The sequence below is a fragment of the Rattus norvegicus genome, chromosome 14 (genome assembly GCF_021556685.1).
Source record: "Rattus norvegicus strain SHRSP/BbbUtx chromosome 14, alternate assembly SHRSP_T2T, whole genome shotgun sequence".
Classification (NCBI taxonomy): Eukaryota; Metazoa; Chordata; class Mammalia; order Rodentia; family Muridae; genus Rattus; species Rattus norvegicus.
Genome location: NC_141547.1, coordinates 91,419,099 through 91,441,051, shown reverse-complemented (window position 1 = coordinate 91,441,051; position 21,953 = coordinate 91,419,099). Strand labels below are relative to the sequence as shown.

At 40.5% G+C, this 21,953-nt stretch overlaps 1 protein-coding gene across 26 annotated transcripts in view; it reads left to right on the top strand.

The window, feature by feature from the left end:
- Positions 1-21,953, top strand: part of Cobl (cordon-bleu WH2 repeat protein) — a 246,422-nt gene that overhangs the window by 50,418 nt on the left and 174,051 nt on the right. For 5 of the 26 annotated variants that reach the window (XM_087583456.1, XM_087583461.1, XM_087583459.1 and 2 more), the window contains exon 1: positions 2,044-2,159. In XM_087583456.1, coding sequence (XP_087439582.1) covers positions 2,140-2,159 — 20 coding nt within the window. In that variant the 5' untranslated portion in view covers positions 2,044-2,139. 26 annotated transcript variants of the gene reach the window in all.

Here is a 21,953-nt window from a genome sequence, read left to right as displayed (position 1 = left end):
AGGTTTCTTTGGGTTTCATAAAAATTTTTGCTGTGGATTTTGGAAACATTAAGTTGGTACATTGTCAGTGGGGAAATCATATGCTGTGTATATATCAATAAATCTGCTTTTAAAAATCCAGTGATAGAACTACACTACGAAACAAAGACACAAGAGAGAATGTTCTAATTTAAAGATGTCTAGCAATGAAGTGCAGTGCCTGATAATTGACTGTGCTTTTGACTGAAAAATATCTCCACAGGATGACTTGAACACAACTGAGCTTACATTGAGCATGGAGTGCCGTTTGCTTAGGTCTGATGAAGGGGTCCTGGAATTGAATAGGGTTCTTCTATGCCCAAGAGATAACATGCTTCAAGAAAGACTGCATATCACTGATTTAAGTTAGCGTGCCTTTATGTAGTGGGTAGCATCCTGAAATGAGGATGCAGAAGCCTTATTCCCAAGCTTCCTGTGTTAACATTCACCTCTCACCTCTGAAATGGCAGGACATACGGAAAGATCGAGTGTATTTTGAGCTTGGGATTCCTAGAGAAAAGAGCTATGAAGTGTACAGGAAATTCAGATATCTGAATCTATCTGTGTCTATTGCAATTTTGGGGGAAGGCTACCAAGTCTTTATTTGATGGCATTTGTTCAGGTTTATTTCTGGTCGTTTACCAGTCATTGGACACATTTGTAGGGTGATTACTACTCAAGATATTATCAGTCATTTAAAATTCAGAATATATACTGTAATCTGTTGTTTTGCTATGACTGTCATTAACCGTGCTCGAAATAGCTTAAGCAATGCCAAAATTGGTCAGCTATTTTAAAAAAAGAGGGAGATAATCACATATACACCTTTATTTTAGCAAAATATGTAGAGTACATTTGTCGGCAAGTTCTTCAATATAGGACTATTTTAGTGTTTCAGTTATTGTAACAGAATTCCTGATTATTGCTGACTTATAAAGAATAGAGGTTTACTTTGGCTCACGGCTCTGGAGTCTGGAATCAGCATCTGTACCTGATGGTGGCCTCATAAAGCATCATATCATGGAAGAAAACTACAAGGACATGTGAGCATGTGTGTGGAATGAGACAAAATGCTAGGTGACCTCACTCATACCAGTGTATGCTATAAGTCCTTGTGGTGACTAATTCCAACCTACAGTAATCCCAATGACCCATTCACTTCCTGTAGGTTTTCCACCTCATCTCTGCTTGCTGTTGCATATGCATGAAGGACGACTGCCATTTCTATATCGCATCGAGCCACCTAATGTCATGGGGTTTAATAGTCAAGGTTCAAGAGCATCTTTTAAGCCATTTCATTAATGTAGGAACTTGAGATTTTCCTTTTTATAAGGGACAAGGACAATAAAAGATAGTTATACAGAATCAGTAGTGAGCGTATCTCCATTTCAGTGATTCTCACTCTTTTGCAGTTGGCTTGGTAATTTCTAGGAAGCATAGTTTAAAAATAAAGATAGTAATCATTGTCAGATCTGGCTACAGTATTTTACGTACAGCCACCAGTTGTTTTGGTGTTACTTCAGTTTGGGTCTGGAATGTTCCCCAGAACCATGAGTTTAAGATTTCTTCCTCATGTGGGCTTTCCGGTGGTAGAATCCAGTGGAAGGAAGTTCTGTTGTTCAAGTGTGCCTTCCAAGGAGATATGAAGATTCCCCACCCTCTGGTTCTCTCTTTTCTTCCTGACTATCATGAGGTAAACAGAACAAACCTCCATAATTACTGGCCTCCACCACTAAGAACCATGCCACCACAGGCACAAGGCCACAGAACCCTGAAGCCACAGGGTAAGAATTCTGAAACTGTAAACCAAGAACACCTATCATTCTTTACCTTGCTGTCACAGCAGCAGTTGGCAATTTGACAAAGGTGGGAAGAGGGAGGGAGCATCAGTGGAGGTGGATAGATCTATGGAGACCTCTATTTAGTTGATAATTAATGTAGTAAGGTCCTGCCCACTGTGGGTGGTGCCATTCCCTAGGCAGGTGGGGCCTGGGCTATATAAGAAAGGAAGCTGAGTAAGCCAGAGGGAGCAAACTAGTAAGGATCATTCCTCCGTGGACTGTGCTTCAAGATCCTGCATCCAGGTTCCTGCTTGACTTCCTATCCTGACTTCCCTTAGTGATGGACAGTGACGACAAAGAGTAAGCTAAACAGATTCTTTTCCCAAGTTTCTTTGGTCAGGTTTAGCACAGCAATGGAAGGCCAGCTAGGACAATAGCATATCTCAGTTATTGTGCCTGTGTGGTGGAAAAGGCAATTAACTGCTGTTAAACTTAAATCTCATTACTTTACCTGACATGTAATTATATCTTTATAGTCACATGGACATCAGGTAGTGATAAACTTGTGCATACAACCTGCTGTGTTTTGTCATAGCCAGCTAGTAGGAGGAATGACAGTTTGGTGATAGCTTTAGAGGACTTTGATTTTGCTTACTGAAGACAGTGGAAGCTGTGTTTGTGGACTGGCCATGTGTGGACTTTGGTCCAGAGAATGCTCATTATGCACTGATTTGATAGAGTTAGAGATTATAGTCAGATCCACCCCTATGCGGAGAGCACGAGCCTCCTCTCGGGGCTAGGTTTGATGGCTCCTGTGACTCTCGTGAATGCAAACTGCAGGATGGTCAAAGTGCAAAAACAAATCAGTCTAAGAAAGGAAAACATCAAATAAGAACAAAGGCAGTGAGACAAATGTGGGTGTGTCCTATGGGGAGACGTGACATTGCAAAATGTATTTCATTGAGAAAATGTAGTTAAAAGGGGAGTAACATTGTTATCTTTGTATAAGTCAGTTGATCTACTCTTGAAGAATTTAAGAAAGTCATTTCCGGATTTCTTGTTCTGCCTCATTGAAAAATGTGATTCATTATGTAAAAATGGGCTCATACTATGCTTTCTTTTGGGGTTTTGTTCTGTGGATCACATAATGAGAATGTACTCTTGGGAATGTCCTATACAGGTTTAGCAGATTTTTTTTCTATCTTGTTTATGGTTTTCACATACTCTTTTCTCTATCAAAGATTTCATTTCAGGTCACAGGGCCCATGTTTTCCTTTGGTTGGCTCCTAGAAATAGAACCTTCTTCTCACTATATTTTTAATCCTGTGGGTCACAAAGAGCCTAACAATTGGCCGGGTCTGACCCCAAGTAACCTAAGAGAGATGACAAGAATACACATTGGTTCAGAAGATACCTTATTTAAACTTACTGGATATGTAGAAATGCATGCTTAGATAAACAGGCAGCCGACTTTAGCAAAGGGCATGTTTAGAGATCATGATCAACCCACTTTATTCTAGTGTATATTAGAAATATCAGACCATTAAGCTTCTACTTAGTTAACTTAGAAGAAGTAAATTATTTTTTAAATTGAGCTTTCATTTGTAAGTTCCCTATAGTTTGGCAAAAAAGTACATTTCTTTCAACACACATGTACAAATACATTTTTTTTCAGCACACATACATATATGTGTATATCTTTCTCTCAAGACAACATGCATACACATACATATATGTATTTACTTTTGTTTTAAGATACATAGACACACACACACAGACACACATACACATACACACACACACACACACACACACACACACTCCACCATCTCATCCATCTAGCTATCCAGAAGTGAGCAAAATGAACCTTCATTTCCTTTACATTTTACAGCTCCCCAAAGGAGAAATAGCTTTACCTACCCATTACAGCAAGAGATCAAGAGTTTCAAGAGTTCTTGTACCAATGGCCAATGAGGATTTTTGAGAGGGATTAGAAAATGTGACCCCGTTTGGGTATCAGGACAAGTCAATGGTATCGCGAAGGCAAATGTCTCTGAAAGAACTAGAACCCAACCTTACTATATTTCTAGGGTCAGTTCCAGTTGGGAATAATTTGAAGGACTTGTTGGCTACTGGTGTTCAAGTTTCAAATCCTATGGTTTTGCTAGACAGACAAGAAGGAATGAGGCATTCCTAGTTTAGTAATGAAGAAGGTGGATTGTGCAAGATCAGATGATAATTAAGGTGATCACAGGTGTTATAAGTCAACCCAAAGAACTCATTGCTTCTGGTTTGTACAGGGGCTGGTTTGAGCCGATCGTGATGAGCTTTTGTGATGCGCTAGCTCCTAATGGTGTAGATGTAAAGTAGGCACGGGATCCCATCCAGATCATTTTGTGGACACCCTAGAATTTTTTCTTTGATCCTCTCCAATATTTACCATATAGCTTAAAAAGAATAAGTAAAATGCACTCAAGTTGTCTGCACAAAATATCTGCTTGTTCACGTCCTATTTTGGAAGAAGTCAGCAGGTGTGGCACAGAGTTCATGACTGATCAAGGGCAATCTAGAATAACAACCACCATAACTTTTATTTCAGGAACATTTTAGTGCTGTATTAATCAGCGTTCAATGCCTTTTACTGGGTCCAGTGCCACACCTTGTACCAGACTGTGTTGTGTACAGATATCAGTCTGTCCCTGTCATTGCTGGAACTAAGAGCTGTGCCAAAGTATGTGAGGGTGGGGCTGATATAGTGTGTGATGGGTGTGCCAGGCATTCTGTTTATTCGTGTAACTTTGGGGAGTGAGTGAGGATGAATAGGGAGGGCCATCAGGAAGCTGGGAGGAGGGGAATCATTTGGTGCCCTGTAGCCACACTTACTAGGAGATCCAAGCTGTTATGTGGCCACCTTTATCCAGACTATACAATGAAATGCTTCTCTCTGAATTTAGTTCCTTTGTTTCCAGTAGCGAGTTAAGATATTTAGCTTGTTCTTTGCGAAGGTTAGGGCATTTGAGTTTTCTTTGTTTTAAATTTATAGGGTGGTAGATTTTTCTTTCTTTAAGTGTTAACTATTTTCACTGATTTTTTGGCCTAAAATTAAATAGCACATGCTACTATGTGATTTAACTGATAGATACCTTAATTTGTATATGTGGTGATCTTTGTTAAATAACATTCTAGATAGCATATCGTCTGTGCCAAAATAGTTATCTTACAAAATTCTAAGTTCCTCTGCATGAAAGCTGAAATTTCTTTTGCATTGATTATTACTAATAATAATTGCTTTTAAATGCCCGCATTTGAATGCTGCCATGTAGCTTATGAGCTGCCTTCCTTATTTTCCATCACTTGATCACATGCTTTTTTTTTTCAGTTTAAAATGTAAGTGAGTTTCTTACCTCTAATAGACTGTTGGCTGAGACTATATAACATGCATGTCACAGACTGCCCAGTCAATCTACCATAAATAGCAAAGTCCTAAGCCCCTCATATGCATAGGGATTGGTTCCAGTAGCTCCTCCTCCAAATATCCAAGTCTACAGATGTCCAGGTCTCTGTGTACAATGATATAATTTTTATGTAGAACCTATGTAGTCCTCTTAAATCTTAAATAACCTCTGCCTGACTTGTAATGCCTACTACAGTGTAAGTGCTATGTATGTGATTGTTTCATTGTTTAGATAATTGCGATCTGGAAATTTCTATTGCTCAGTACAACACTGCTATTATTTTGAGAAAGGGTCTGGTTATGTAGCAGACTTGAATTTGAGTCCCCCTGACTCTACCTAATGAGTGATGGGATTTGTTCCAGTCAGGCACCACCATGCCCAGTTTCAGTCTAATTAAAAAACAAAACAAAACAAAACAAAACAAAACAAAAAACCCAAAAAATCTCCACTCTGTGTTTGATTAAACTCCTGGATATAGAACACCCATATTCAGAAAGTTGATTTTCCATGCTGTAAATTTCATGTTCGTTCCGTGCCCTTTCTTCTGGTGTGATTAATTCACTTGACAGTTACGCCTTGAGCTTATATTTTTAGCTAGCTGCTCTTGGTTCCTCTGATTGGTGCAGAGTTTGGTGAGAAGGCCGAAGCTTATGCCACTTGGGACCAAGGAGGTCAGAGCACATGTTGCAGAGCAGTGAAACACAAAACTGGCATTCTAATTGAGGGGTTGCAGAAATGGCTTCTCACTCTCACAGCTGTGGGTGGAAGTGAAGAGGAGGTGAGGGCTAAAATCTATGAGGTGTTTTTTTAGGACTAGCTGGTGTTTGTTGAGCTCTGTAAGAGGTATGAGGGGAGGGTGGTAGTCAGCTCCTGAATTCCCAGGAGGAACAGGAAGAGGGGCCAGCTTAGGAGGGGACACCATATGTAACCATGAGAACTTCTACAGTCTGGTCATAGTCACTTACCTGACCAGATGAGTGTAGAGGTGAAAGTTTGATTTTGAGAGATGCTGAACAAGTAGGGGGCTTTTCCCCTCCCCTTTTTAAGGCTCTGCACTCCCTACACAGAATTGCTAAGCTCTTTTGATGAGGACGTGGGGTTAGAGCTTAGGAAAGGATCTTGGCAGAACTGTAGTGGTCAGTAGGAGGTTTGGCAGCAATGAGAAGCAGCAGCTGTGGAACCTTGCATGTCTTTGGAAGACATTAAACATGTATTTAGGAGGAGTTCCCATTTCTTCCAACAGTGCCTTGAAGCAAGCCAGGGAAAAAGCAAAGGGAAAACAGACACAGTGGCTAGGCCCCATGACACCCCTATTGCATGTGAGAGAGTTTGCTAGGAAGAAATCAGACATCTTGTTTATCAGACGACAAGTCACAGTTTTGCCCACTATCCCAGTATGGGCTCTGTTCTGTAATCATTTCAAGGTACATAGCCCTTGCCACTTGGATGCTGTCCTCTCTTGGAACCTCTTTTGCTTAAGTAGTTTCATTCCCCACCCCCCTCTAGTAAGCATGCTAGTTGAGAGCTCCATCTCTTGAGTCTGTAAACTTCATTCCTCATCATCCATAGAACATAGACCATAATTACACTTCACTGCCACTGTGGCCAGCGTTGATGGTTGGTCTGTTCATTACTTGAGAAATTTCATGAATTAAGATTTGGATAACCTCACAGTTCTGAGGGGAGGGCCCCCACCCAATTGATCCCCCAACTCTTGGACATGCTGGCAAAATCTATCTGCTAGTCTTCCCCAGGATAGGATTCCATCTTTTTTTCTTTCTAGGGAACAAGTCGATAGATCTAAGGGTCATTCTTCCAGGTCATTCTTCCTCATAAGCCCTCAGTCTCTGGTAGGTGGCTTTTGCGGGTTTCTCACCCTGACAGATAGTCTTTTTGTCACCTGTAGGGTTCCATCCCTGACCAGATGTATGTATGGAGACTTTTGTTTTTACTCATTTATCATTAACATATAGGAGCGATCACCCAGAATCATCCTAAGCCACCCTGACTGCTGTATGATAAATCCTTCCATGTGTGCTTCTATTAATTCCCTGGGAGAGCATTAGAATCTTACCCGAGGGAGAGACTCTCACAGTACAGGGTTCATAACTTGACTATCTGTGGTAGCATTGCTAGTCTACCCGTTCTCTCTCTCTCTCTCTCTCTCTCTCTCTCTCTCTCTCTCTCACACACACACACACACACACACACACACACACACACACACAAGTATATGAGTGTTTTGTTTGCATGGATATACACCATGTGCGTGCCCACTGCCTGTAGAGGTCTGTGGGTCACTTGGAACTGGAGTTAAGGATAGTTGTGAGCCACTGGGAACGTAACTCAGATCCTTTGCAACAGAAGTAGGAGCTCTTAGCAACTGAACCATCTCTCCAGCACCATGGTTTCCCTTTGGATGTCCTCTACAGTGGACAACTGCCACCTCATCGTGTTCAACTATGGCAGAAAGCAGATTCTCTCTTTCCTGTTGGTATTTTATAGAGAAACTTCGGTCGTGAGGAACTTTTTCTCCTCTGTATTTGGTGTGTGTGGACACAGCAGATTAAAAAGACATAGAAAGAATCAGTGTAGATGGTTACCCTTTTGCTTTTACTTAATTCTAGTGCTCTGTGTAGAAAGATCCAGTTAGCTGATTGAGTGCTGGTCCTTGGAAGACCTTTGATTTCAGGGGTGTCAGCGAAGGTTAATATAGCATATTTGGTTCAGCAGATGCCATGTTTAATTAAAGAACTATCTGTAAATAGGACTCAATGGGGATTCTTAAGGTGAGTATCTTTTAAGTCCTTCCCTGAAGTGAAAGTTAACAGAATGTTAATGACTCTGTTTGAGACTTTTGCCATCTTTGTTTCCTTCTAGAAAGATGGTAACAAAGTTGAAGAAAGCAAGAAAAAGGCTCATGTTTACTTGAACAGCTAGACCTTCCAAGGGTAAAACTCGCTATTTTAGAAGCATGTGATAGGTTAACCAAAGACTCCCTTTTGATTTGAATAGTCCCGCACATTTTATGATAACAGTCCAGTTACATCTTTTCCCAATTGTGCCAGTTAGCGTTGATCAACTTGATACAAGCAAGAGTCTTTTGGAGAGGGAGAATCTCAACCAAGACTGACTCTCTCCATCACATTGGTCTGTAGGCAAGCATGTGGAATATATTCTTGATTAATGATTGACGTGGGAGGACCCAGCCCATTGTGGGCGGTGTCACCCCTTAGTATATAGTCCTGGGTTATATAAAGAAGTATTGGTTAGCAAGCCAATACGTGGCATTCCTCCATGGTCTTTGCTTCACTTTCTGTTTCCAGGTTCCTGTCCTGACTTCCCTGTGTGATGGGCTATAAACTGCATTCTTTTTTTTTTTTTTTTTAATTATTTTTTTTTATTAACTTGAGTATTTCTTATATACATTTCGAGTGTTATTCCCTTTCCCGGTTTCCGGGCAAACATCCCCCTCCCCCCTCCCCTTCCTTATGGGTGTTCCCCTCCCAACCCTCCCCCCATTGCCGCCCTCCCCCCATAGACTAGTTCACTGGGGGTTCAGTCTTAGCAGGACCCAGGGCTTCCCCTTCCACTGGTGCTCTTACTAGGATATTCATTGCTACCTATGGGGTCAGAGTCCAGGGTCAGTCCATGTATAGTCTTTAGGTAGTGGCTTAGTCCCTGGAAGCTCTGGTTGCTTGGCATTGTTGTACTTTTGGGGTCTCGAGCCCCTTCAAGCTCTTCCAGTTCTTTCTCTGATTCCTTCAATAGGGGACCTATTCTCAGTTCAGTGGTTTGCTGCTGGCATTCGCCTCTATATTTGCTGTATTCTGGCTGTGTCTCTCAGGAGCGATCTACATCCGGCTCCTGTCGGTCTGCACTTCTTTGCTTCATCCATCTTGTCTAATTGGGTGGCTGTATATGTATGGGCCACATGTGGGGCAGGCTCTGAATGGGTGTTCCTTCAGTCTCTGTTTTAATCTTTGCCTCTCCCTTCCCTGCCAAGAGTATTCTTTTTCCTCATTTAAAGAAGGAGTGAAGCATTCACATTTTGATCATCCGTCTTGAGTTTCGTTTGTTCTAGGGATCTAGGGTAATTCAAGCATTTGGGCTAATAGCCACTTATCAATGAGTGCATACCATGTATGTCTTTCTGTGATTGGGTTAGCTCACTCAGGATGATATTTTCCAGTTCCAACCATTTGCCTACGAATTTCATAAACTCGTTGTTTTTGATAGCTGAGTAATATTCCATTGTGTAGATGTACCACATTTTCTGTATCCATTCCTCTGTTGAAGGGCATCTGGGTTCTTTCCATTTTCTGGCTATTATAAATAAGGCTGCGATGAACATAGTGGAGCACGTGTCTCTTTTATATGTTGAGGCATCTTTTGGGTATATGCCCAAGAGAGGTATAGCTGGATCCTCAGGCAGTTCAATGTCCAATTTTCTGAGGAACCTCCAGACTGATTTCCAGAATGGTTTTACCAGTCTGCAATCCCACCAACAATGGAGGAGTGTTCCTCTTTCTCCACATCCTCGCCAGCATCTGCTGTCACCTGAGTTTTTGATCTTAGCCAATCGCACTGGTGTGAGGTGAAATCTCAGGGTTGTTTTGATTTGCATTTCCCTTATGACTAAAGATGTTGAACATTTCTTTAGGTGTTTCTCCGCCATTCGGCATTCCTCAACTGTGAATTCTTTGTTTAGCTCTGAACCCCATTTTTTAATAGGGTTATTTGTTTCCCTGCGGTCTAACTTCTTGAGTTCTTTGTATATTTTGGAAATAAGGCCTCTATCTGTTGTAGGATTGGTAAAGATCTTTTCCCAATCTGTTGGTTGCCGTTTTGTCCTAACCACAGTGTCCTTTGCCTTACAGAAGCTTTGCAGTTTTATGAGATCCCATTTGTCGATTCTTGATCTTAGAGCATAAGCCATTGGTGTTTTGTTCAGGAAATTTTTTCCAGTGCCCATGTGTTCCAGATGCTTCCCTAGTTTTTCTTCTATTAGTTTGAGTGTGTCTGGTTTGATGTGGAGGTCCTTGATCCACTTGGACTTAAGCTTTGTACAGGGTGATAAGGATGGATCGATCTGCATTCTTCTACATGTTGCCCTCCAGTTGAACCAGCACCATTTGCTGAAAATGCTATCTTTTTTCCATTGGATGGTTTTGGCTCCTTTGTCAAAAATCAAGTGACCATAGGTGTGTGGGTTCATTTCTGGGTCTTCAATTCTATTCCATTGGTCTATCTGTCTGTCTCTGTACCAATACCATGCAGTTTTTATCACTATTGCTCTGTAATACTGCTTGAGTTCAGGGATAGTGATTCCCCCTGAAGTCCTTTTATTGTTGAGGATAGCTTTAGCTATCCTGGGTTTTTTGTTATTCCAGATGAATTTGCAAATTGTTCTGTCTAACTCTTTGAAGAATTGGATTGGTATTTTGATGGGGATTGCATTGAATCTGTAGATTGCTTTTGGTAAAATGGCCATTTTTACCATATTAATCCTGCCAATCCATGAGCATGGGAGATCTTTCCATCTTCTGAGGTCTTCTTCAATTTCTTTCCTCAGTGTCTTGAAGTTCTTATTGTACAGATCTTTTACTTGCTTGGTTAAAGTCACACCGAGGTACTTTATATTATTTGGGTCTATTATGAAGGGTGTTGTTTCCCTAATTTCTTTCTCGGCTTGTTTCTCTTTTGTATAGAGGAAGGCAACTGATTTATTTGAGTTAATTTTATACCCAGCCACTTTGCTGAAGTTGTTTATCAGCTTTAGTAGTTCTCCGGTGGAACTTTTGGGATCACTTAAATATACTATCATGTCATCTGCAAATAGTGATATTTTGACCTCTTCTTTTCCGATCTGTATCCCTTTGATCTCCTTTTGTTGTCTGATTGCTCTGGCTAGAACTTCAAGAACTATATTGAATAAGTAGGGAGAGAGTGGGCAGCCTTGTCTAGTCCCTGATTTTAGTGGGATTGCTTCAAGTTTCTCTCCATTTAGTTTAATGTTAGCAACTGGTTTGCTGTATATGGCTTTTACTATGTTTAGGTATGGGCCTTGAATTCCTATTCTTTCCAGGACTTTTATCATGAAGGGGTGTTGAATTTTGTCAAATGCTTTCTCAGCATCTAATGAAATGATCATGTGGTTCTGTTCTTTCAGTTTGTTTATATAATGGATCACGTTGATGGTTTTCCGTATATTAAACCATCCCTGCATGCCTGGGATGAAGCCTACTTGATCATGGTGGATGATTGTTTTGATGTGCTCTTGAATTCGGTTTGCCAGAATTTTATTGAGTATTTTTGCGTCGATATTCATAAGGGAAATTGGTCTGAAGTTCTCTTTCTTTGTTGTGTCTTTGTGTGGTTTAGGTATAAGAGTAATTGTGGCTTCGTAGAAGGAATTCGGTAGGGCTCCATCTGTTTCAATTTTGTGGAATAGTTTGGATAATATTGGTATGAGGTCTTCTATGAAGGTTTGATAGAATTCTGCACTAAACCCGTCTGGACCTGGGCTCTTTTTGGTTGGGAGACCTTTAATGACTGCTTCTATTTCCTTAGGAGTTATGGGGTTGTTTAACTGGTTTATCTGTTCCTGATTTAACTTCGATACCTGGTATCTGTCTAGGAAATTGTCCATTTCCTGAAGATTTTCAAATTTTGTTGAATATAGGTTTTTATAGTAAGATCTGATGATTTTTTGAATTTCATCCGAATCTGTAGTTATGTCTCCCTTTTCATTTCTGATTTTGTTAATTTGGACACACTCTCTGTGTCCTCTCGTTAGTCTGGCTAAGGGTTTATCTATCTTGTTGATTTTCTCAAAGAACCAACTTTTGGTTCTGTTGATTCTTTCTATGGTCCTTTTTGTTTCTACTTGGTTGATTTCAGCTCTGAGTTTGATTATTTCCTGCCTTCTACTCCTCCTGGGTGTATTTGCTTCTTTTTGTTCTAGAGCTTTTAGGTGTGCTGTCAAGCTGCTGACATATGCTCTTTCCTGTTTCTTTCTGCAGGCACTCAGCGCTATGAGTTTTCCTCTTAGCACAGCTTTCATTGTGTCCCATAAGTTTGAGTATGTTGTATCTTCATTTTCATTAAATTCTAAAAAGTTTTTAATTTCTTTCTTTATTTCTTCCTTGACCAGGTTATCATTGAGTAGAGCATTGTTCAATTTCCACGTATATGTGGGCATTCTTCCCTTATTGTTATTGAAGACCAGTTTTAGGCCGTGGTGGTCCGATAGCACGCATGGGATTATTTCTATCTTTCTGTACCTGTTGAGGCCCGTTTTTTGACCAATTATATGGTCAATTTTGGAGAAAGTACCATGAGGAGCTGAGAAGAAGGTATATCCTTTTGCTTTAGGATAGAATGTTCTATAAATATCCGTTAAGTCCATTTGGCTCATGACTTCTCTTAGTCTGTCTACATCACTGTTTAATTTCTGTTTCCATGATCTGTCCATTGATGAGAGTGGGGTGTTGAAATCTCCCACTATTATTGTGTGAGGTGCAATGTGTGTTTTGAGCTTTAGTAAGGTTTCTTTTACATATGTAGGTGCCCTTGTATTTGGGGCATAGATATTTAGGATTGAGAGTTCATCTTGGTTGATTTTTCCTTTGATGAATATGAAGTGTCCTTCCTTATCTTTTTTGATGACTTTTAGTTGGAAATTGATTTTATTTGATATTAGAATGGCTACTCCAGCTTGCTTCTTCTGACCATTTGCTTGGAAAGTTGTTTTCCAGCCTTTCACTCTGAGGTAGTGTCTGTCTTTGTCTCTGAGGTGTGTTTCCTGTAGGCAGCAGAATGCAGGGTCCTCGTTGCGTATCCAGTTTGTTAATCTATGTCTTTTTATTGGGGAGTTGAGGCCATTGATATTGAGAGATATTAAGGAATAGTGATTATTGCTTCCCGTTATATTCATATTTGGATGTGAGGTTATGTTTGTGTGCTTTCATTCTCTTTGTTTTGTTGCCAAGACGATTAGTTTCTTGCTTCTTCTAGGGTATAGCTTGCCTCCTTATGTTGGGCTTTACCATTTATTATCCTTTGTAGTGCTGGATTTGTAGAAAGATATTGTGTAAATTTGGTTTTGTCATGGAATATCTTGGTTTCTCCATCAATGTTAATTGAGAGTTTTGCTGGATACAGTAATCTGGGCTGGCATTTGTGTTCTCTTAGGGTCTGTATAACATCAGTCCAGGATCTTCTGGCCTTCATAGTTTCTGGCGAGAAGTCTGGTGTGATTCTGATAGGTCTCCCTTTATATGTTACTTGACCTTTTTCCCTTACTGCTTTTAATATTCTTTCTTTATTTTGTGCGTTTGGTGTTTTGACAATTATGTGACTGGAGGTGTTTCTTTTCTGGTCCAATCTATTTGGAGTTCTGTAGGCTTCTTGTATGTCTATGGGTATCTCTTTTTTTAGGTTAGGGAAGTTTTCTTCTATGATTTTGTTGAAGATATTTACTGGTCCTTTGAGCTGGGAGTCTTCACTCTCTTCTATACCTATTATCCTTAGGTTTGATCTTCTCATTGAGTCCTGGATTTCCTGTATGTTTTGGACCAGTAGCTTTTTCCGCTTTACATTATCTTTGACAGTTGAGTCAATGATTTCTATGGAATCTTCTGCTCCTGAGATTCTCTCTTCCATCTCTTGTATTCTGTTGGTGAAGCTTGTATCTACAGCTCCTTGTCTCTTCTTTTGGTTTTCTATATCCAGGGTTGTTTCCATGTGTTCTTTCTTGATTGCTTCTATTTCCATTTTTAATTCCTTCAACTGTTTGATTGTGTTTTCCTGGAATTCTTTCAGGGATTTTTGCGATTCCTCTCTGTAGGCTTTTACTTGTTTATTAATGTTTTCCTGTGCTTCCCTAAGTGTGTTCAGGTCTTTCTTGAAGTCCTCCAGCATCATGATCAAATATGATTTTGAAACTAGATCTTGCTTTTCTGGTGTGTTTGGATATTCCATGTTTGTTTTGGTGGGAGAATTGGGCTCCGATGATGGCATGTAGTCTTGGTTTCTGTTGCTTGGGTTCCTGCGCTTGCCTCTCGCCATCAGATTATCTCTAGTGTTACTTTGTTCTGCTATTTCTGACAGTGGCTAGACTGTCCTATAAGCCTGTGTGTCAGGAGTGCTGTAGACCTGTTTTCCTCTCTTTCAGTCAGTTATGGGGACAGAGTGTTCTGCTTTCGGGCGTGTAGTTTTTCCTCTCTACAGGTCTTCAGCTGTTCCTGTGGGCCTGTGTCTTGAGTTCACCAGGCAGCTTTCTTGCAGCAGAAAATTTGGTCTTACCTGTGGTCCCGAGGCTCAGGTTTGCTCGTGGGGTGCTGTCCAGGGGCTCGCTGCAGCGGCAGCAACCAGGAAGACCTGTGCCGCACCTTCCGGGAGCTTCAGTGCACCAGGGTTCCAGATGGTCTTTGGCTTTTTCCTCTGGCGTCCGAGATGTGTGTGCAGGGAGCAGTCTCTTCTGGTTTCCCAGGCCTGTCTGCCTCTCTGAAGGTTTAGCTCTCCCTCCCACGGGATTTGGGTGCAGAGAACTGTTTATCTGGTCTGTTTCCTTCAGGGTCCGGCGGTGTCTCTGGCAGGGGTCCTGCCGCTCCTGGGCCCTCCCCCACGGGAGCCCAGAGGCCTTATACAGTTTCCTCTTGGGCCAGGGATGTGGGCAGGGGTGAGCAGTGTTGGTGGTCTCTTCTGCTCTGCAGCCTCAGGAGTGCCCACCTGACCAGGCGGTTGGGTCTCTCTCTCACTGGGTCTGGGAGCAGAGAGCTCTATAAACTGCATTCTTAAATTAGCCCTTTCTCCATAAGTTGTTTTTGTCCATGGTGTTTTATGACATCAATAGTTAATTAATACATTGATTAGTTCGTACATTAAGTTAGTTGCCTCTGAGACCAGCATTGCAACTACAACTGTGTTCTGTGACATACTGGCTGGCCAGCCTTTCAACTAAGGTCTAGTTATCAACTAAGGCAGCCTATAATTTGAGTAACCCCTCCTCCCCCAGGCTAAGTAAGGTCTCAGAAAGCTATTCCCTTTCCGTCACTCATAATAGAGACTGAAGCCTTTACTTGATGGGAGACTCAAAGCTGAGAATTTAAGGAGTGCCTGCTTAAGGTCCAGGAAGGCTTTATGTCCTTCAGGTCCCCAGATTAGGGTTTAGGCTTTTCTTATCTGTCTGTGTATTTTTTTAGTAACTGATAATAAGGGTCTACCCATTTCTCTATACCCAGGAATCCAGAGTTTACAGAACACTATAACTTGTTTAACATTTTTTTGGTAGAAAGAAGGAAGAGATAGGTTACATCTGGTCCTCATTAAATTTATATACATATATATATATATATATATAAATTTAATAAATATATGAATGACAACAACTGTCTGTTGACACAATTGAGCTTTATTATTGGATTTCTCATAGTCTCTATGAGTTAAAAAATTACAGAATGTCTTATTTGCTTCTTAGAAATCTTTTTCTGTAGAGGTTTAAAAGAGGAGGTAATTCACCAATTGGACAATAGTAGGGTTCAAGTATTACATAGGGCTGTTATAGGGAATCACTAACCCATATTATTTTAGATGATCTATGGCACTTGGTAAGAAGTCCCATCATGCCTCAGGTGTGAAAGAATGCTGTAGTGGTCAGAAATAAAGAAGACTATTTTAGAATTTCAGAAGGGAAAGTTGTAACTGCCTTACTAATCTATCCTGGGCAGCCCATACACTGGATGGATTTCTGGCTCTATTAAAGGGAGAATTAAGTCCCATGCTGGGACCATAAGGTCAGTGGTTTTCAGGTAGAGCAAAAGATCTCCCAGAAGGAAAACAGGGCTTTGTGGCATTATTAGGAAGTCATGTGTAAAAATAAGACCATCTCAGTTGCAACTGAGAAAATGGGTAAAATATCAGGTTGTTGGGTTTTCTGGGATTTCCGTCATGGGCATAATCAGGATGAACACCAGCATTAGAAAGAATGACTGAAAGAAGTAACTCTGTCTAGTAAGAAGTCTCTATTTTATCCTTTTGCCATCAGGGTTACCCTAGGTAGTACACAAAGAGATATTTGATGTTGGGTGGGGATGTTGCATGAACACTCCAGGCTCCCGCAGTCTTCATGTTGAACCAACATAGGCTCAAGGTCGTTCCCTGAGCCTTTGCCTGTGGACAGTCTTCTCGGATGGTTTTGTTGATGGTGGTCCTGGTTTTAGTTGGGCACTCCTTTTGAAATGCTTTGCCTCTTCATACTCGCAATATCATCCAGTGGGTGACACTTCAAGTCATAAAGCCTTTCAGGATTACAAGTGACCACTGACAAGGTGACCTTTCTTCTGTCTCATCTTTTTCTTTCCTTAGTTTCCCCTCATTGATCTCAACTGTGGCTTTCTCTAATAAATTGTCTAGTGTATTGTCAGACTCCAGAAGAATCTCACACTGAGTTATGACATGGTCTTTCAAGACTCCGTTCCTGTCTTGAAGAGTAGCATCTATGTTGGTATGTTTGGTCAGGGCCTCCTCCAGTCCTCTTGGAAGGTGGTTGGGCTCTCTTCTGCTCTCTCAATTACTTGAGTTTTGGAGTAGTGTAGGGTATTAGAGAAGATCCTTTCTAAGATTTGTAAAATACACAGTAAGAAATGCTTTTGTGTCCAACTCCCAAATGGCAGGTATATTGTCACCCAGTGTCACTCTTGGAGAATCCCTATTCAGCAATGTGGTGATAATCTCCTTGTCCTCTCTGTGTCAGTAAATCTTCCTTCTGAATTGTCTTACACATTTTGACCCCATTCAATTCTAGAGCCTGTGAAACTACAGTCTATTCTGTGGGTGTTAAGGTTTGGTTAAGAATTAGCATTACAATGTTCCGTATGAAACCATAAAATTGGATTAACCCTTGGACATAGAAACACACACACATGCAGGCACACACGTACACACACACACACACACACACACACACACACACACACACACACACACACACACACTCCTGCTCTGAGAATTTACTAGGGATACTTTTATTTTGTCTTAAGTATTAGAGGGAAAGGAGAACATAGACAATTTGGGTCTTCCCTCAAGCCTTAGTTAGGCACGCCTCCCTTCAGGGCAAAAGGGACAGGGATAAAAGTCTGGCATTTTAGTTCCCTTATAATAGGGTATACACAAAGGAGACATTGTAGGTAATCTCACCAGATGGAGGCCTTTTCTCTTCTGTACACAAGTTCATTCTCTGGAAGGTATATTTAAAATTTTTAGGGGTTAAACAGTCATGGCTAGGATTCATGTACCCATGTGGTCTTTTTTTAATATAAATCAGGTTTATCTTTCAAAACAAAGAAAGCATGTCTTTTGATCATTTTCTACCTTTTAAGCAAAATAAGTCTAATTGTCATATATCAATAATCCCTCCACAGGAGCCATCTTTCCCCCATCATAGTTGGTATTTCTAGCCAATCCTGATGGCAGAAAAACAGTATCTGCTTTTTCTCTTCAGGGTCTGGTGGTGGGTCAAACTGGTCCAGCTTCTTAAAGAACTACCCCAAAGAGGAAAAAAAAAACTCATCTTTGACTCTTAAGTTGCCCATTTATGAAATAGTAAAGGGAAAAAAAAAGTCCATGATTCCCTTTCTGTTAAGGTTAGAGTGTCTCTTAACTGTTCCTTTGTGCGAATCATGAGGGGGCTCCCTTTTGGTCCATGATGGAGCTACAAGGAGCAGCGGCCTAGGCCTTAGGTCTTTGGCAAAGTCATTCTTTGTTAATGGAGAGCTCCTGTAGGACAGAGAACTCTTGGGGCTTATGCTCAAATTTTTCCAATTCTGTTAAGATACCTTTGTGCTTGGGACATCAGGGACAGTAACTTTGTGGAAGTTCAAGAGTCATTTTTAACTCTAACTTCTTGAATCCCTATCTGCTATTGGAGAAGGAAAGACGTCTTTGATAGATAAGCAATGTCTGAGCACTCAGATTAGCTTGGTGGACATCACAAGGAAATTCTGTCCAAGCCTGTCTAGACCACTCAGGTGAGAGCATGCCTGGAAAAACCTTGGTGGTATGTTCCCTGTCCCTCCTCTCCACAGCAACTTTTCTTGCTTTTATAATTTGGATGAGGGGCGTTGGGACTCCCCTGACTTTCTGCACTTTATGAGGTCCCTCCATGGAAATGCTTCAATATGGGGGAAATAGCTGCACCAAAAATGCCCTCCTTTTTCCCTTAGAAACAAAACAAATTGTTTTATTCCTTAAGAATTTCATAGAGTGTATTTTAATCATATCTACCCTCTCCAACTCTTCCCATATCCTCCCCATCTCCCTATACCTACTCATCCAACTAAATGTATTCTTCTCTTTCTGCCCTTCTTTCTCCCCTCCTTTCTTTTCTCTCCAAACAATGGTAGTGTACTTCGTATTAGTTGACTACTCCTGTTCCTGCCCTATCCTAGTATAGTGTTCATATATTTTGTTTTTTTTTAAAAGATTTATTTATTATATATAACTACACTGCAGCTGTCTTCAGACACACCAGAAGAGGGCATCAGATCTCATTACAGATGGTTGTGAGCCACCATGTGGTTGCTGGGAATTGAAATCAGGACCTCTGGAAGAGCAGTCAGTGCTCTTAACCACTGAGCCATCTCTCCAGCCCAGTGTTCATATATTAAGTGTCACTTTGTTGTAGAAAACTGATTCTCTCTCTCTCTCTCTCTCTCTCTCTCTCTCTCTCTCTCTCTCTCTCTCAGTGGCAATAGCTCCTTAATCATGAGTAGAACTTAGTGCCTACCTCCCCTCCTCTATGCTGGGATGTTATCTAGTGTTACTGTTACAGTCTTTGTGAGCTCATTTGTGAATCAGCACTGCTGTATATGGAAACAGTGCTTTCTTGATGTCACCAACTACTTCTGAGCCTTGCAATGTTTTTATTCCTCTTTTACATAGATCCCTGAGCCCTGAACAGGGAAAAGTCTGCTACAGATATCTCATTTAGGACTGAGCATAACAACATCTCTTGTAATCTAAGTGTCAACTAGTTTTGGGTTAAGAGAAACTTCTTACAGAAGATATTTTCCTTAAAAATAGTGTGAGTATGAGTGTGTGTGTGTGTGTGTGTGCATACATTCATGCCCATACTGTTATATGTGCCATGGTGCACACTTAGAGGTCAGATGACTACAATTGGTTCTTTCCTTCTACCATGTGGGTCTCAGGTCATCAGACTTGGTGTCATGGTCCTTTATCTCACATGCCTGTTTTATCCTTTTAAAATTTTTAATGAGCATAAATGCCTAAGGCATACAAGAAAGAAGAATATGTGGCAATAGCTTTTTAATTTTTATTAATATTATATTGAGTTCAAAAGTGATGACAAGTTGGGGATTTAGCTCAGTGGTAGAGTGCTTGCCTAGCAAGCACAAGGCCCTGGGTTCGGTCCCCAGCTCCTGAAAAAAAAAAAAAGAAGAAAGAAAAAGAAAAAAAATGTAATGACAAAACTGTGTGGACTTGAGGCATAATTTTTTTAGATCCTGTGGAGTTTCTATTTTATTAAATTAGGAAAGAGATTTGGTGTCCACACTGTTTAAATGTATTGAGATTAGCAAGTCATGTAGTAAATTCTGCTGTTACATAAGAACTGAACTTTCTTTTCAACGTTATTACCATTTACATTTCAAATAAAGATCTAGTATAATGTCCCGCTGAGTATAGGAAGAATGTCATCTGTAGCCAAATTGCTACCAAGAAAAGGAAAGTGTATTTTATTAACTTAAGGTCTTTGCTTTTTTAAAAAATAGAATTGTTTTAACTTTCAGGAACTAGTAAAGAATTACAGAATATCCTGTTGAGTGCTGAGTCAAAGGAATTTGGTTGCTGGAGACTAGCATGTTATAGCCAGACACTGAAATGAACACATTGCTTTATTTCTATTTTGGTTTGGAAGGTTTGTATGGACTACAATAATTTAGGTGTGTGTGTGTATGTGTGTGTGTTTGTGGTGTGTGCAAGCAAGGGTATTTATGGTTTATGTTCATAGTTGTATTGTGATATTAAATTATGTCACCATTTTTTCTTTCTGGACTCTCCTCATATCCCTCTCTTTAGTTGGAAATATTACTTCTGGTATCGCATTTAACTGTTGTTATTGGTGGATATGAAATTTTTAAGTCTGTTCAGATTATGGAAACTTCTTTTTGGTCAACCATGACAGATAGTTTTGTTGGGTATAATAGTCTAGGTTTGCAGTCACGATCATTTAGGACTTGGAGTGCCTTGTTCCAGGCTCTTCTGGCTTTCAGAACTTCCACTGGGAAATCAACTGTTCTTCTGATGGATTTTCCTTATATGTAACATGTGCTTTTTCTCCTGCAGTAGTCAATACTTTTTCTTGTTTAAGGATATTTAAGCGTTGTTTTGATAATGATATTCTGTAGTTGTTTGTTTTTGATCTCTAGTTTGGGTTTTATATGCTTTCTTGTATCTCTATGGACATGTCTTTGGGGAAGTTTGCTTCTATGATCTTGTTAAAGATCTGCTCTGTGCCTTTGACCTGGGATTCTTCTACTTCTTCTGTGTCTAAGATTTGGTCTTTTGATAGGATCCCACACTTCCTGTATATGTCCTCTTCTCTATTGCTTAGTCCTAATATTCTGTCTTCTTCTTGATTCATTTTACTTGCAAGGCTTTCCTCTGAGTTTTCTAATGGGATATTGATCTTTTCAATTCCACTTTTATTTTAGCTTGTGTTCTGTTCAGTGTTTCTATGTCTTTATTGAATTCCGTTTTCAAATCTGGAATTACCTTCTCCTTTCCATTCAGCTGTGTATGGGTATTTTCTTTGGACATCACTCAAGCATTTATTATTATCTTCTTGTTCAGTGGGTGTTTTTTTTTTTCCTATTTTCTTCAAACTCCTTGAATTCTCTGATAAATTTAATTATTTTTTTTAAATTCTGTGTCCTGGGTTTTATCCAGGCAGTTTCCATTAGAGAACATTTCTAAAAGAACTAGTGGTTTTGGTGGGAGATCTGCTGTTATGGCCAACCCTGTTGCTTTTCCCTGCACAGTTTGACCTGAGTATGATGACTTTTTTTTTCTTTTTTGGTTGTGATATTCTTTAAATTGATTCAGCAGGAGATGCATGACCTGAGCTATGCCAGGTAAGCTGGTGGATAGATGTTTAATTGGACCCAGATAGATGGCTCCCAAACCATGCATCTAGAGCTGGCCCAGGCAAAGGGAGTTCACAAATGAAGAGGGTTCATGGCCTAGGCTTGCAATGGGTTTACAAATGGTAGAGGGTTGCGGTAAGGACAGGGAGAGAAAGAAATTACTTACCCAGGAAAGGTGGATGGCACCCAGAGAGGGTTCACAAGCTGCAGGGTCTGGAATGATTTGAAAGAAATGAACAGCCAAGAGAAGGAGTTGTTGGAAGGAAACTTTAAAGACAGGAACACACACCCTAGGCTTACTAAAATGAGGATATGAGTCTGGATGGAGCGGCCTGTGGGACAGAAATATGTCAGTTTCCAGTATGGCTCTGATCCATCGCTACGTGAGACTGAGCTTTGCACACAGTTTGCCAAGAGCATCCATGTACCAGATGTCAGGATCTGTTACTCTATATGTCTCACCCTTTACCCGGACAGAGTGAGTTTTGGTTCCTATTTTCAGGTAAGAACTCTTGAGTTGCAGGAGGCCA